At 41.4% G+C, this 14144-nt stretch overlaps 7 protein-coding genes across 7 annotated transcripts; 4 read left to right on the top strand and 3 right to left on the bottom strand.

Moving 5' to 3' along the window:
• Nucleotides 1–101: 101 nt before the first annotated feature.
• On the top strand, nucleotides 102–1056 carry LOC139342941 (hemoglobin subunit alpha-B-like). The gene is made up of 3 exons (XM_070980262.1): nucleotides 102–252; nucleotides 418–628; nucleotides 825–1056. Exons 1-3 carry the CDS (start codon nucleotides 158–160, stop codon nucleotides 951–953), a joined length of 435 nt encoding a protein of 144 aa, XP_070836363.1. The 5' UTR covers nucleotides 102–157; the 3' UTR covers nucleotides 954–1056.
• Nucleotides 1057–2074: 1018 nt separating this feature from the next.
• LOC139342940 (hemoglobin subunit beta-2) lies at nucleotides 2075–2743 on the top strand. Its single transcript, XM_070980261.1, has 3 exons — nucleotides 2075–2166; nucleotides 2291–2513; nucleotides 2615–2743. Exons 1-3 carry the CDS (start codon nucleotides 2075–2077, stop codon nucleotides 2741–2743), a joined length of 444 nt encoding a protein of 147 aa, XP_070836362.1.
• A 1325-nt stretch (nucleotides 2744–4068) lies between these two features.
• LOC139343255 (hemoglobin embryonic subunit alpha-like) lies at nucleotides 4069–4688 on the bottom strand. Its single transcript, XM_070980770.1, has 3 exons — nucleotides 4591–4688; nucleotides 4295–4502; nucleotides 4069–4197 (listed from the first exon to the last, which is right to left on the bottom strand). The coding sequence occupies exons 1-3, from the start codon at nucleotides 4686–4688 to the stop codon at nucleotides 4069–4071; spliced, it is 435 nt and encodes a 144-aa protein (XP_070836871.1).
• Nucleotides 4689–5715: 1027 nt separating this feature from the next.
• On the top strand, nucleotides 5716–6384 carry LOC139343099 (hemoglobin subunit beta-2). Its single transcript, XM_070980505.1, has 3 exons — nucleotides 5716–5807; nucleotides 5932–6154; nucleotides 6256–6384. The coding sequence occupies exons 1-3, from the start codon at nucleotides 5716–5718 to the stop codon at nucleotides 6382–6384; spliced, it is 444 nt and encodes a 147-aa protein (XP_070836606.1).
• A 1340-nt stretch (nucleotides 6385–7724) lies between these two features.
• LOC139343256 (hemoglobin embryonic subunit alpha-like) lies at nucleotides 7725–8344 on the bottom strand. The gene is made up of 3 exons (XM_070980771.1): nucleotides 8247–8344; nucleotides 7951–8158; nucleotides 7725–7853 (listed from the first exon to the last, which is right to left on the bottom strand). The coding sequence occupies exons 1-3, from the start codon at nucleotides 8342–8344 to the stop codon at nucleotides 7725–7727; spliced, it is 435 nt and encodes a 144-aa protein (XP_070836872.1).
• A 1025-nt stretch (nucleotides 8345–9369) lies between these two features.
• LOC139343100 (hemoglobin subunit beta-2-like) lies at nucleotides 9370–10038 on the top strand. The gene is made up of 3 exons (XM_070980506.1): nucleotides 9370–9461; nucleotides 9586–9808; nucleotides 9910–10038. Exons 1-3 carry the CDS (start codon nucleotides 9370–9372, stop codon nucleotides 10036–10038), a joined length of 444 nt encoding a protein of 147 aa, XP_070836607.1.
• A 1489-nt stretch (nucleotides 10039–11527) lies between these two features.
• LOC139343246 (hemoglobin embryonic subunit alpha-like) lies at nucleotides 11528–12154 on the bottom strand. The gene is made up of 3 exons (XM_070980760.1): nucleotides 12057–12154; nucleotides 11761–11968; nucleotides 11528–11656 (listed from the first exon to the last, which is right to left on the bottom strand). The coding sequence occupies exons 1-3, from the start codon at nucleotides 12152–12154 to the stop codon at nucleotides 11528–11530; spliced, it is 435 nt and encodes a 144-aa protein (XP_070836861.1).
• Between the last annotated feature and the right edge of the window lie 1990 nt (nucleotides 12155–14144).

Here is a 14144-nt window from a genome sequence, read left to right as displayed (position 1 = left end):
CAATGACAACTTCTGGCAGTTTCCTTATCGGAGGTGCGGTTTATTTGATAGGGGCGTGGCACGCTTAGGTTTGATATAAAGACGCTATGAAAAATTCACTTAGACAGCATCTTTTGATCTATATTTTCTCTTACTTCCTGAAAACTACGAGGCAGACATGAGTCTCTCTGACAAAGACAAGGCCCAGGTGAGGAGCTTCTGGGCCAAAATTGAAGGCAAGGCCGGCGAGATTGGTGCTGAAGCTCTGGGCAGGTAAACTCAAAGTCATGAGTATTGATTCAGATGTGAAATTACCATAATGCATTCTTATTAAGGTCAAAGTGCGGTGAAGTACAAGTAGGTTTTCTGTGCAAGTTTTCAGTCATTGTCGTATTTGTCCCTTCCAACCATTGATTTATTTCTGTTTGTTTTCTTCAGAATGTTGGTTTCCTACCCGCAGACCAAGACCTACTTTGCCCACTGGGGGCAGGATCTGAATGCTCAAAACCCACAGGTGAGGAAACATGGCGCAGTCATCATGGGGGCCGTGGGGAAGGCCGTCAAAGGCATCGATGATCTTACCCGTCAAATGAACGCCCTCAGCGAGCTGCATGCCTTCAAGCTGCGAGTGGACCCTGCCAACTTTAAGGTGAGTAAGAATAAGAATAACACGCATGCAATTTTTACCTCGCACTACTTAAATGGAATGAAATTGAAATCGTGATGCAGTGTAATATTTTTAGATCTTCTTGCCTTGGTAACAGAATCTAGGTAAAGTCTCCATCTCTAAAGATGCGTTCAATGACTGACTTAAAGTCCCCCATTTTTTTTTGGCACAACCACAGATGCTGGCCCACAACATCATCTTGGTTTCAGCCATGTACTTCCCCGCAGACTTCACTGCAGAGGTCCACGTCTCAGTGGACAAGTTTCTGCAGAGCCTGGCTTGGGCTCTGTCTGAGAGGTACCGCTAAACTCCAGCGACGGATGAGCACCGACTCCTTCCATGTGGCACGTCGTCAAACAGTGTCAACAACGTGTGGGTGCTTGATCAATAAAAACACAAACGTGAAAATGCGTGGGTGTCAGTTTCTTGGTTCATGTTATTTTTTTTTCTCTATGACGAGTTGAGGCTTGGTCCAATAGGAAAGGAAAGCCGCTTAAAATCATGTGATTTTCAAGTAACAATTGGATATTGTCTTTGTAGGTTGTAGAGATTCTTTACAGCATCGAATTTCCTGATTGGTTTTGGACAGACGGTCCCTCCGATTTCATGGGTGTGTGTGTGTGTGTGTGTGTGTGTGGGGGGGGGGGGGGGGGGGGGGGGGGGGGGGATATATTATTGGATCTAGAATATTGGATCTAGTGATCAGTTGATGGATGGTGCACATTCTGGAGAACATTCTCAAGAGCATTCTTGATCCATGTTTACACGCACATCATCACGCCTTCATGCCATCCAATACACCGTTTAGAAATCTAAAATGAGGAAGGAACGAGAAAGTAGGATATAACAGCAACCTACAAACATTTGGCACGATGGGTGAAAGAACACATCACTGTTCATACCAGCTGATGCTAATGTGGAGTCTGAATATGGGGGTGGTTGTTGCAGCTGTCAGACTGTAGGATTGAGATATCCTCGTCTGAAGCGCCATCTGGTGGTGATTTGAAGTGACGTTTCCGGGGCACAATTACCGTCTCCACAACTGTGAACTTACGATAGTAAAACAAAGCATGCAATAATTATCATAATCACATATCTATATGAATTTTCATTCTCATGTCAAATTGCACATGAGATAGAATAGATTAACATGAATTGAATGTTTACACTGGCTAAACAGAGACATTCAGAGAGAAGAGATCGGTTTGCTGATATCTGCATACCGAACTTCTTTTTGAATGCGTCTCAGAAACAATCTTTGCTGTGCAGATACCCTTATCATTGTTGGTGGTCTTTAACACAGCACTTGCCCAGCCCACCGCCCAATCGCATGCTTCTGGAAGGGATCACAGTTGCTTTAAAAGCTGCATCTGTGGCCCGTGAGCCCAGGATCTTCTGACCCGCACAGTAAAAACTAGAGCCAGCAAAATGGTTGAATGGACAGATTTCGAGCGCGCCACCATCCAGGACATCTTCGACAAGATGGACTATGAGACGGTGGGACCCGCAGCTCTTTCCAGGTGAGACACTTTGCATTCATAACGGAGGGTTATCAATCGTGTACTGTGTCGACACACGTTCATCTTCTTGGCGCACAGATTTCATGTCTCAGTCTAACATTCGTGTTTTTGCATGTTTCCTCAGGTGTCTGGTCGTCTACCCCTGGACTCAGAGGTATTTCGGCAACTTTGGAAACCTCTACAACGCCGCTGCTATCATTTCAAACCCGATGATAGCAGTTCATGGAAAGACTATCCTCCACGGTCTGGACCGGGCTGTGAAGAACATGGACAACATCAAGGAAACCTATGCTGAGCTGAGTGTGCTGCACTCCGAGAAACTGCACGTCGACCCTGACAATTTCAGGGTAAAGTTGTGGAATTAATGCAGCTGTTGTTGCCCATATTCAAGCATTATTCCAAAAACCGTCTCATCTTTCATGCTAATGTTTTCTGATGCTTGTTGCAGCTGCTGTCTGACTGCCTGACCATCGTGGTTGCTGCCAAGTTGGGTAAAGCCTTCACTGCTGACATCCAGGCAGCCTTCCAGAAGTTCCTGTCCGTGGTGGTGTCCTCCCTGGGAAGGCAGTACCACTAGAGAGCTGCAACACAAGACCATCTCATGATGATCATTTGTTGGAAAACTGCTTGTTTTTGTCTCAAAAGCAAATAAAAAAATAAGCAAATTCAAGAAGTTGTTTGTCTATGATGCTGTCCAAAATACACGAGCCTATTAAGACAATATACAAAGAAAAACAGTGAATCTTAGACACAGACTTCCAGTTTGGAGAGGAACAAAAGGTAAAATGTAAAAAATAAGAAAAAGATACTCCATATACTAATACTAATTCTCAAAAAAAAACGTAACAGTTCTCTTCGAGTTTATTTGGTCAAAACATCCCTGAATATAATATCAAGTCCATTAATACACATAACAACAGTGCGACTTCTACTGCTACTACTATTAGTACTACTACAACAAATATTATTGCTATTAAATAACACACACACACACACACACACACACACACACACACACACACACACACACACACATATATATATATATATATATATATATATATATATATATATATATATATAAAAGAAAAACAAAACAAAAAGTTGTCAAAATTTCAGTTTTACCATGTCTGAAGTCACAGTTTTTCTCTTTCATGTTGTTAATTCATTGCAGTCTTCTGCATTTAATATTTTATATTCTTAATTTGACACCAACAACAATAACAACGAAAAGGAGAAGAGCAGGACACACAAAGTAGTTTTCTGACACTTGTCACATGTGACTCATTAGTTTTTACAAAAGATTTTTCATCTTTAACAACTGATGAACGCCACGTAGAAGTTAATTTATGATAGTACGAACAGACGAAATATGAAACTATTTTATGTAGAACTATGAAATATCGCAACTGATGTTACAAATATTGCAGCTGATCCTAACATTGTGTTCAGTAAGAAACAATAACGACTTTATTATCATTATTGATTACTGTGTCGATCATTTTGTAAATTAATCGATTAATGTCCATCAGAATTTCTCACATTTTAAGGTAACGTCTTTCAAATGTCTTGTTTTGTCAGACCAACAGTGTTAAGATGTTCAATTTAAAAGAACACTGGATAAGCTGGAGGGAGGGAATGTTTTGATTTTTGCTTTAAAATACTTCCTAATCGACTGATTGTTGCAGCTGCAATGTCAAGTGTAAAATTTCATTTTGATTATTCTTAAGTCCACTTCGTTCTGTAGTTGCGACTTGTGATCTACTCTCACAGCACACAAATCAGCACAAACGAACCAAAAAACACACAAAAACAACTGCTGAGCATTTTTGTATTCATGTTTTTATTCATCATCATGCAGAGTGAGCTCATGCTGCAGTCTCCGTCATCTTCTCCTGCTGTTTATCGGTATTTCTCAGCCAGGGCCAGAGCCAGAGAAGCCAGGAACTTGTCCATAGAGACGTGGACCTCAGGGGTGAATTCGTTGGGGAACATGATGGCCATGACCACAAGGATGTTGAGGGAGAGGATCTGGAAAAAGACAATCACACAGATGTTACATATGTCTGGAAACCCCTCGACGCTCTAAGTTTTATCCACACTTGATAGAATCACTTTGACTCCGCACCTTGAAGTTTGCGGGGTCCACACGCAGAGTGAAGGCGTGCAGCTCACTGAGGTTCAGGAGACCTCCTTTCAGATCGTCGATTTTGGTCACAGCATCAGCAACTCCAGACATCACAGTGATGCCGTGCTTCCTGGCTGATGGAGAGGTGGGGCTCTGGTCCTTCCAGTGGGCGAAGTAAGTCTTGGTCTGCGGGTACACCGTCAGCATCCTAGATTCAGAAATAGAAAAATATGAGTCAGTGTGCATGTAAATGAATCAATCAATGCTGGACCAGATTGAGTCAGTATTTTATCTACCTGCAGAGAGCATCGGTGCCGATGTCGTCCGCCTTTGAGGACACTTTAGCCCAGAAGGCTTTGACTGTGGCCTTGTCCTTAGCAGTGAGACTGGTCATCTTGACTTCGCCTGAGACTTGACTGAATGTCGTGATCAGTCCAAACAGCGTGCAGGGGGTTTATACTGAGAGGAGAGCATGGACACACCCAGACCCTCCTCCAAGATAGTCTGCAGGAGGCGGTGCAAGTGATGACAAAAAAAAAAAAAAAAAAAAATCTTTCCATGGAACCACACCCCGATTTATCGTTGTCAGTAATGATTATCAGCAAACACATCGAATTACCACGGTATCTGAAATATATTTCAAGCGTCATTTAATAGGAGCAGGTCAAAACGTTAGGCAGGAAATGGACCTACTCTAAATTTTAAAAGATTTTTGCTCACAATTTACGAGTCAGTTATCATCCCAGAATCTGCAGTTTAGCCCATTCTGCCTCCATGTTTGGCTCAGCTGCTCATTTAACATCTTTTATTTTTATTTGTTTTTAAGCACGTGATAGTTGAACATTCTGCACCGGAAGTTTCAGATCACTGTCCAAGGTGCTGATCCCGACCTCCAGGGATGTGGGATTGAGGTTCACGGCTGAATTTTGTTGCGGTCAGTTGTTACTTTGTTGTTGTCTGTCTCTGGGCATGTTGGTTATCAATGTGCATTTATCAGTCTGTGGCTTCCAGCCGACAATCTGTGGTCACTTGAATTTGCGCCTCTGTGACCAAAAGATGTTGACATAAAGGGAAAGCGAGATTGTTAACAGTTTTTACACCACTGCCTCTTAAAACACGCTTGATGTCTGTGCCCTGCCATTTTAATGAAAATCAATGTGGGTGTTAATCCATTTGCCTTACTTTGCATTGTCGAATGGCAAACTTTTGTGGCCAAACGACACTATTTCCCCCGAGACAGATGAGAGGTGCAGATGCGCCATTCTCTTATCACTGTTGTGATAATCTTTAACACAGCACTTGCCCAGCCCACCGCCCAATCGCATGCTTCTGGAAGGGATCACAGTTGCTTTAAAAGCTGCATCTGTGGCCCGTGAGCCCAGGATCTTCTGACCCGCACAGTAAAAACTAGAGCCAGCAAAATGGTTGAATGGACAGATTTCGAGCGCGCCACCATCCAGGACATCTTCGACAAGATGGACTATGAGACGGTGGGACCCGCAGCTCTTTCCAGGTGAGACACTTTGCATTCATAACGGAGGGTTATCAATCGTGTACTGTGTCGACACACGTTCATCTTCTTGGCGCACAGATTTCATGTCTCAGTCTAACATTCGTGTTTTTGCATGTTTCCTCAGGTGTCTGGTCGTCTACCCCTGGACTCAGAGGTATTTCGGCAACTTTGGAAACCTCTACAACGCCGCTGCTATCATTTCAAACCCGATGATAGCAGTTCATGGAAAGACTATCCTCCACGGTCTGGACCGGGCTGTGAAGAACATGGACAACATCAAGGAAACCTATGCTGAGCTGAGTGTGCTGCACTCCGAGAAACTGCACGTCGACCCTGACAATTTCAGGGTAAAGTTGTGGAATTAATGCAGCTGTTGTTGCCCATATTCAAGCATTATTCCAAAAACCGTCTCATCTTTCATGCTAATGTTTTCTGATGCTTGTTGCAGCTGCTGTCTGACTGCCTGACCATCGTGGTTGCTGCCAAGTTGGGTAAAGCCTTCACTGCTGACATCCAGGCAGCCTTCCAGAAGTTCCTGTCCGTGGTGGTGTCCTCCCTGGGAAGGCAGTACCACTAGAGAGCTGCAACACAAGACCATCTCATGATGATCATTTGTTGGAAAACTGCTTGTTTTTGTCTCAAAAGCAAATAAAAAAATAAGCAAATTCAAGAAGTTGTTTGTCTATGATGCTGTCCAAAATACACGAGCCTATTAAGACAATATACAAAGAAAAACAGTGAATCTTAGACACAGACCTCCAGTTTGGAGAGGAACAAAAGGTAAAATGTAAAAAATAAGAAAAAGATACTCCATATACTAATACTAATTCTCAAAAAAAAAACGTAACAGTTCTCTTCGAGTTTATTTGGTCAAAACATCCCTGAATATAATATCAAGTCCATTAATACACATAACAACAGTGCGACTTCTACTGCTACTACTATTAGTACTACTACAACAAATATTATTGCTATTAAATAACACACACACACACACACACACACACACACACACACACACACACACACACACACACACACACATATATATATATATATATATATATATATATATATATATATATATATATATATATAAAAGAAAAACAAAACAAAAAGTTGTCAAAATTTCAGTTTTACCATGTCTGAAGTCACAGTTTTTCTCTTTCATGTTGTTAATTCATTGCAGTCTTCTGCATTTAATATTTTATATTCTTAATTTGACACCAACAACAATAACAACGAAAAGGAGAAGAGCAGGACACACAAAGTAGTTTTCTGACACTTGTCACATGTGACTCATTAGTTTTTACAAAAGATTTTTCATCTTTAACAACTGATGAACGCCACGTAGAAGTTAATTTATGATAGTACGAACAGACGAAATATGAAACTATTTTATGTAGAACTATGAAATATCGCAACTGATGTTACAAATATTGCAGCTGATCCTAACATTGTGTTCAGTAAGAAACAATAACGACTTTATTATCATTATTGATTACTGTGTCGATCATTTTGTAAATTAATCGATTAATGTCCATCAGAATTTCTCACATTTTAAGGTAACGTCTTTCAAATGTCTTGTTTTGTCAGACCAACAGTGTTAAGATGTTCAATTTAAAAGAACACTGGATAAGCTGGAGGGAGGGAATGTTTTGATTTTTGCTTTAAAATACTTCCTAATCGACTGATTGTTGCAGCTGCAATGTCAAGTGTAAAATTTCATTTTGATTATTCTTAAGTCCACTTCGTTCTGTAGTTGCGACTTGTGATCTACTCTCACAGCACACAAATCAGCACAAACGAACCAAAAAACACACAAAAACAACTGCTGAGCATTTTTGTATTCATGTTTTTATTCATCATCATGCAGAGTGAGCTCATGCTGCAGTCTCCGTCATCTTCTCCTGCTGTTTATCGGTATTTCTCAGCCAGGGCCAGAGCCAGAGAAGCCAGGAACTTGTCCATAGAGACGTGGACCTCAGGGGTGAATTCGTTGGGGAACATGATGGCCATGACCACAAGGATGTTGAGGGAGAGGATCTGGAAAAAGACAATCACACAGATGTTACATATGTCTGGAAACCCCTCGACGCTCTAAGTTTTATCCACACTTGATAGAATCACTTTGACTCCGCACCTTGAAGTTTGCGGGGTCCACACGCAGAGTGAAGGCGTGCAGCTCACTGAGGTTCAGGAGACCTCCTTTCAGATCGTCGATTTTGGTCACAGCATCAGCAACTCCAGACATCACAGTGATGCCGTGCTTCCTGGCTGATGGAGAGGTGGGGCTCTGGTCCTTCCAGTGGGCGAAGTAAGTCTTGGTCTGCGGGTACACCGTCAGCATCCTAGATTCAGAAATAGAAAAATATGAGTCAGTGTGCATGTAAATGAATCAATCAATGCTGGACCAGATTGAGTCAGTATTTTATCTACCTGCAGAGAGCATCGGTGCCGATGTCGTCCGCCTTTGAGGACACTTTAGCCCAGAAGGCTTTGACTGTGGCCTTGTCCTTAGCAGTGAGACTGGTCATCTTGACTTCGCCTGAGACTTGACTGAATGTCGTGATCAGTCCAAACAGCGTGCAGGGGGTTTATACTGAGAGGAGAGCATGGACACACCCAGACCCTCCTCCAAGATAGTCTGCAGGAGGCGGTGCAAGTGATGACAAAAAAAAAAAAAAAAAAATCTTTCCATGGAACCACACCCCGATTTATCGTTGTCAGTAATGATTATCAGCAAACACATCGAATTACCACGGTATCTGAAATATATTTCAAGCGTCATTTAATAGGAGCAGGTCAAAACGTTAGGCAGGAAATGGACCTACTCTAAATTTTAAAAGATTTTTGCTCACAATTTACGAGTCAGTTATCATCCCAGAATCTGCAGTTTAGCCCATTCTGCCTCCATGTTTGGCTCAGCTGCTCATTTAACATCTTTTATTTTTATTTGTTTTTAAGCACGTGATAGTTGAACATTCTGCACCGGAAGTTTCAGATCACTGTCCAAGGTGCTGATCCCGACCTCCAGGGATGTGGGATTGAGGTTCACGGCTGAATTTTGTTGCGGTCAGTTGTTACTTTGTTGTTGTCTGTCTCTGGGCATGTTGGTTATCAATGTGCATTTATCAGTCTGTGGCTTCCAGCCGACAATCTGTGGTCACTTGAATTTGCGCCTCTGTGACCAAAAGATGTTGACATAAAGGGAAAGCGAGATTGTTAACAGTTTTTACACCACTGCCTCTTAAAACACGCTTGATGTCTGTGCCCTGCCATTTTAATGAAAATCAATGTGGGTGTTAATCCATTTGCCTTACTTTGCATTGTCGAATGGCAAACTTTTGTGGCCAAACGACACTATTTCCCCCGAGACAGATGAGAGGTGCAGATGCGCCATTCTCTTATCACTGTTGTGATAATCTTTAACACAGCACTTGCCCAGCCCACCGCCCAATCGCATGCTTCTGGAAGGGATCACAGTTGCTTTAAAAGCTGCATCTGTGGCCCGTGAGCCCAGGATCTTCTGACCCGCACAGTAAAAACTAGAGCCAGCAAAATGGTTGAATGGACAGATTTCGAGCGCGCCACCATCCAGGACATCTTCGCCCAGATGGACTATGAGACGGTGGGACCCGCAGCTCTTTCCAGGTGAGACACTTTGCATTCATAACGGAGGGTTATCAATCGTGTACTGTGTCGACACACGTTCATCTTCTTGGCGCACAGATTTCATGTCTCAGTCTAACATTCGTGTTTTTGCATGTTTCCTCAGGTGTCTGGTCGTCTACCCCTGGACTCAGAGGTATTTCGGCAACTTTGGAAACCTCTACAACGCCGCTGCTATCATTTCAAACCCGATGATAGCAGTTCATGGAAAGACTATCCTCCACGGTCTGGACCGGGCTGTGAAGAACATGGACAACATCAAGGAAACCTATGCTGAGCTGAGTGTGCTGCACTCCGAGAAACTGCACGTCGACCCTGACAATTTCAGGGTAAAGTTGTGGAATTAATGCAGCTGTTGTTGCCCATATTCAAGCATTATTCCAAAAACCGTCCCACCTTTCATGCTAATGTTTTCTGATGCTTGTTGCAGCTGCTGTCTGACTGCCTGACCATCGTGGTTGCTGCCAAGTTGGGTAAAGCCTTCACTGCTGACATCCAGGGCGCTTTCCAGAAGTTCCTGTCCGTGGTGGTGTCCTCCCTGGGAAGGCAGTACCACTAGAGAGCTGCAACACAAGACCATCTCATGATGATCATTTGTTGGAAAACTGCTTGTTTTTGTCTCAAAAGCAAATAAAAAATAAGCAGATTCAAGAAGTTGTTTGTCTATGATGCTGTCCAAAATACACGAGCCTATTAAGACAATATACAAAGAAAAACAGTGAATTTTAGACACAGACCTCCAGTTTGGAGAGGAACAAAAGGTAAAATGTAAAAAATAAGAAAAAGATACTCCATATACTAATACTAATTCTCAAAAAAAAACGTAACAGTTCTCTTCGAGTTTATTTGGTCAAAACATCCCTGAATATAATATCAAGTCCATTAATACACATAACAACAGTGCGACTTCTACTGCTACTACTATTAGTACTACTACAACAAATATTATTGCTATTAAATAACACACACACACACACACACACACACACGCGCGCACACACACACACACACACACACACACACACACACACACACACACACACACATATATATATATATATATATATATATATATATATATATATATATATATATATATATATATATATATATATATATATATATATATATATATATATATATAAAAGAAAAACAAAACGAAAAATACGAAATAAAACCTTCTTATGAAAATTAATGTAGATCAAACAACATCGAACAGATGAAAGAAAAGTCGAATTTAAAGGAAAAAGTTGTCAAAATTTCAGTTTTACCATGTCTGAAGTCACAGTTTTTCTCTTTCATGTTGTTAATTCATTGCAGTCTTCTGCATTTAATATTTTATATTCTTAATTTGACACCAACAACAATAACAACGAAAAGGAGAAGAGCAGGACACACAAAGTAGTTTTCTGACACTTGTCACATGTGACTCATTAGTTTTTACAAAAGATTTTTCATCTTTAACAACTGATGAACGCCACGTAGAAGTTAATTTATGATAGTACGAACAGACGAAATATGAAACTATTTTATGTAGAACTATGAAATATCGCAACTGATGTTACAAATATTGCAGCTGATCCTAACATTGTGTTCAGTAAGAAACAATAACGACTTTATTATCATTATTGATTACTGTGTCGATCATTTTGTAAATTAATCGATTAATGTCCATCAGAATTTCTCACATTCTAAGGTAACGTCTTTCAAATGTCTTGTTTTGTCAGACCAACAGTGTTAAGATGTTCAATTTAAAAGAACACTGGATAAGCTGGAGGGAGGGAATGTTTTGATTTTTGCTTTAAAATACTTCCTAATCGACTGATTGTTGCAGCTGCAATGTCAAGTGTAAAATTTCATTTTGATTATTCTTAAGTCCACTTCGTTCTGTAGTTGCGACTTGTGATCTACTCTCACAGCACACAAATCAGCACAAACGAACCAAAAAACACACAAAAACAACTGCTGAGCATTTTTGTATTCATGTTTTTATTCATCATCATGCAGAGTGAGCTCATGCTGCAGTCTCCGTCATCTTCTCCTGCTGTTTATCGGTATTTCTCAGCCAGGGCCAGAGCCAGAGAAGCCAGGAACTTGTCCATAGAGACGTGGACCTCAGGGGTGAATTCGTTGGGGAACATGATGGCCATGACCACAAGGATGTTGAGGGAGAGGATCTGGAAAAAGACAATCACACAGATGTTACATATGTCTGGAAACCCCTCGACGCTCTAAGTTTTATCCACACTTGACAGAAATTGCTGACTATCACTATTCGCACCTTGAAGTTAGCGGGGTCCACACGCAGAGTGAAGGCGTGCAGCTCACTGAGGTTCAGGAGACCTCCTTTTAGATCGTCGATTTTGGTCACAGCATCAGCAACTCCAGACATCACAGTGATGCCGTGCTTCCTGGCTGATGGAGAGGTGGGGCTCTGGTCCTTCCAGTGGGCGAAGTAAGTCTTGGTCTGCGGGTACACCGTCAGCATCCTAGATTCAGAAATAGAAAAATATGAGTCAGTGTGTATGTAAATGAATCAATCAACGCTGGACCAGATTGAGTCAGTATTTTATCTACCTGCAGAGAGCATCGGTGCCGATGTCGTCCGCCTTTGAGGACACTTTAGCCCAGAAGGCTTTGACTGTGGCCTTGTCCTTAGCAGTGAGACTGGTCATCTTGACTTTGTCTGAGACTTGACTGAATGCCGTGATCAGTCCAAACAGCGTGCGGGGGGTTTATACTGAGAAGAGGGCATGGACACACCCAGACCCTCCTCCAAGATAGTCTGCAGGAGGCGGTGCAAGTGATGACAAAAAAAAAAAAAAAAAAAAAATCTTCCCATGTAACCACACCCCGATTTATTGTTGTATATTTCTAAAATGTGTTTTTTTCAAAACACAAGGCAGGAAATGGACCTACTCTAAGTTTAAAAAGACTTTGATCACATGATTTTACTGAATTGATCCTTTCAGTTGTTACTGCAGAAAAATATGTTTCATCTGGCAAAAAGACAGAAATTCTGGGATTCCTTTTTGTGTCTCCAGTTCTAATTATTATCATTATTATTATTAACAACTTCATTTGTATAACACCTTTCATACAAGAAATGCAGCTGAAAGTGCTCTACAACAAGGAAATCACATGCACCAAGTGAAACCATAATAACAATAGAATACAGTGAAACACAGAGTACATAGAACAAATAACATCAAGAAGTGCAGCAGTGGAAGGCAAAGTGCAAACATTTCAGGCCTGTATCAGTGCTAGAGTCTTTACTTATGTTGAGCCAGATTTGAAATCTAGGTTAAGAAATATTAATAGATTTGTTGGAAACCTTCCAACATGTTGATAAAAGTCATTTTCTGTGTTTGCTGCCAATACATGGCTGCATTTCTGAGGCTTATCTAACCCACTAAACTGCAGCCGACAGCTGTGAGGGAGGATCCAAAAAGAGAATAGATAAGCTGGTTTTCCAATGTGTTTCTCAGCTGATATCTTGTGTAAAGTCATGAGCAGCTGCCTTGCACAACTGGAAATTTGACAGTCAGTAGTACCCAGATGAGCAGAGTAACTGCTTAAGGCCTCTGGATGCAGACAACAGAGTCTCGAGCTAAATAAGGCCACATTGTCATGTATAGTCCTATCTTTTTTTCACTTACTTCACTTGAGAAGAGAATGAAGCTGTTACACCAGTAATCTGTCATTTAACCCTTGGGGACACACTGTCACAGGACAAAGGCTGAGCAGACAGGTCACTGAGGAAGTGTGCCTGCTTGAAAGTCAAAGCTGAAGTGACTGGAGCTTTTTGCTTTTGTGGAATTAAAAATAGCCAATTTCTGACCGGCTATGTCCTCCAAAATGCTACATCATTTCAAAAATAACAAACAAGGCATTGCTTATCTTGCATGTTATCTTTCAGGCTCCTCCCAAGGACAAGCAGCTGTCTGAGGAAAACAGCTGGTGCCATGACGTGTTTTTCTTTGAGATTGTGACCTGTGTAGACTTGCTGTTTTGCTGTTTTAAACATGGCTGTCTAAACCCTGGTTGTTTCAGGTTTTTTAAAAAAAAAAAAAAAATCAAATATTGCATAAATACAGTGAGTAGAACTTTAATTTCATAAAATCAGACCACTCTGCTTCTTCTTTGTCAATATACCACACACTGCCAGCCACAACTCCACATGGAAACCTGAAGACATCCTCATTACATTGATGGTTTCAGGTTGGTTCTAGATCTTAAACCAGCCTTGATTCAGGTGAGAGGTCACAGTCACCACTGGACCATTCCTTGAAACAACTTAGATATTGGTTTTGCAATGAACATGGAGAAATGGCCCAGTTTAATGTGTGGAGGCTCCTTCTTCCTCATGGTCTGCCTCCTGGTGTGTAATGAATAGACCTGAACCCCAATTTATGCCAACTGTATATGGTGCTCTCTTTCCACTTCTGGTGGTCAAGAATCGGACATGAGGCATGGTTGAAACCTACATCTCGTCTACTTCTTCTGTCAACCTGGTTTATGTGACAAGTCTGTGAACATCCATTAACAGAGCTTTAATGTAGCTGGGGGCACCACAGTGGGATTTGTTGTACTTCTAAGTATAAAAGCCACTAGATCAGGCTCCAGTTCAGATATTTCATATTATAAGAGCTCTGTTGCATGACA

The sequence above is a fragment of the Chaetodon trifascialis genome, chromosome 15 (genome assembly GCF_039877785.1).
Source record: "Chaetodon trifascialis isolate fChaTrf1 chromosome 15, fChaTrf1.hap1, whole genome shotgun sequence".
Lineage (NCBI taxonomy): Eukaryota > Metazoa > Chordata > Actinopteri > Chaetodontiformes > Chaetodontidae > Chaetodon > Chaetodon trifascialis.
This window is presented reverse-complemented; position numbering and strand designations above follow the sequence as displayed.

What these genes read in the sequence shown, in the direction of transcription:
- LOC139342940 (XM_070980261.1), top strand. Translation starts at nt 2,075, where the DNA reads ATGGTTGAATGGACAGATTTCGAGCGCGCCACCATCCAGGACATCTTC. An exon ending in GGACCCGCAGCTCTTTCCAG is followed by an intron (nt 2,167 to 2,290) that starts GTGAGACACTTT and finishes ATGTTTCCTCAG; the next exon opens with GTGTCTGGTCGTCTACCCCT. An exon ending in TCGACCCTGACAATTTCAGG is followed by an intron (nt 2,514 to 2,614) that starts GTAAAGTTGTGG and finishes TGCTTGTTGCAG; the next exon opens with CTGCTGTCTGACTGCCTGAC.
- LOC139343246 (XM_070980760.1), bottom strand. Translation starts at nt 12,154, where the DNA reads ATGACCAGTCTCACTGCTAAGGACAAGGCCACAGTCAAAGCCTTCTGG. An exon ending in GGCACCGATGCTCTCTGCAG is followed by an intron (nt 11,969 to 12,056) that starts GTAGATAAAATA and finishes TTCTGAATCTAG; the next exon opens with GATGCTGACGGTGTACCCGC. An exon ending in TGGACCCCGCTAACTTCAAG is followed by an intron (nt 11,657 to 11,760) that starts GTGCGAATAGTG and finishes GTCTTTTTCCAG; the next exon opens with ATCCTCTCCCTCAACATCCT.
- LOC139343099 (XM_070980505.1), top strand. Translation starts at nt 5,716, where the DNA reads ATGGTTGAATGGACAGATTTCGAGCGCGCCACCATCCAGGACATCTTC. An exon ending in GGACCCGCAGCTCTTTCCAG is followed by an intron (nt 5,808 to 5,931) that starts GTGAGACACTTT and finishes ATGTTTCCTCAG; the next exon opens with GTGTCTGGTCGTCTACCCCT. An exon ending in TCGACCCTGACAATTTCAGG is followed by an intron (nt 6,155 to 6,255) that starts GTAAAGTTGTGG and finishes TGCTTGTTGCAG; the next exon opens with CTGCTGTCTGACTGCCTGAC.
- LOC139343100 (XM_070980506.1), top strand. Translation starts at nt 9,370, where the DNA reads ATGGTTGAATGGACAGATTTCGAGCGCGCCACCATCCAGGACATCTTC. An exon ending in GGACCCGCAGCTCTTTCCAG is followed by an intron (nt 9,462 to 9,585) that starts GTGAGACACTTT and finishes ATGTTTCCTCAG; the next exon opens with GTGTCTGGTCGTCTACCCCT. An exon ending in TCGACCCTGACAATTTCAGG is followed by an intron (nt 9,809 to 9,909) that starts GTAAAGTTGTGG and finishes TGCTTGTTGCAG; the next exon opens with CTGCTGTCTGACTGCCTGAC.
- LOC139342941 (XM_070980262.1), top strand. Translation starts at nt 158, where the DNA reads ATGAGTCTCTCTGACAAAGACAAGGCCCAGGTGAGGAGCTTCTGGGCC. An exon ending in GGTGCTGAAGCTCTGGGCAG is followed by an intron (nt 253 to 417) that starts GTAAACTCAAAG and finishes TGTTTTCTTCAG; the next exon opens with AATGTTGGTTTCCTACCCGC. An exon ending in TGGACCCTGCCAACTTTAAG is followed by an intron (nt 629 to 824) that starts GTGAGTAAGAAT and finishes GCACAACCACAG; the next exon opens with ATGCTGGCCCACAACATCAT.
- LOC139343255 (XM_070980770.1), bottom strand. Translation starts at nt 4,688, where the DNA reads ATGACCAGTCTCACTGCTAAGGACAAGGCCACAGTCAAAGCCTTCTGG. An exon ending in GGCACCGATGCTCTCTGCAG is followed by an intron (nt 4,503 to 4,590) that starts GTAGATAAAATA and finishes TTCTGAATCTAG; the next exon opens with GATGCTGACGGTGTACCCGC. An exon ending in TGGACCCCGCAAACTTCAAG is followed by an intron (nt 4,198 to 4,294) that starts GTGCGGAGTCAA and finishes GTCTTTTTCCAG; the next exon opens with ATCCTCTCCCTCAACATCCT.
- LOC139343256 (XM_070980771.1), bottom strand. Translation starts at nt 8,344, where the DNA reads ATGACCAGTCTCACTGCTAAGGACAAGGCCACAGTCAAAGCCTTCTGG. An exon ending in GGCACCGATGCTCTCTGCAG is followed by an intron (nt 8,159 to 8,246) that starts GTAGATAAAATA and finishes TTCTGAATCTAG; the next exon opens with GATGCTGACGGTGTACCCGC. An exon ending in TGGACCCCGCAAACTTCAAG is followed by an intron (nt 7,854 to 7,950) that starts GTGCGGAGTCAA and finishes GTCTTTTTCCAG; the next exon opens with ATCCTCTCCCTCAACATCCT.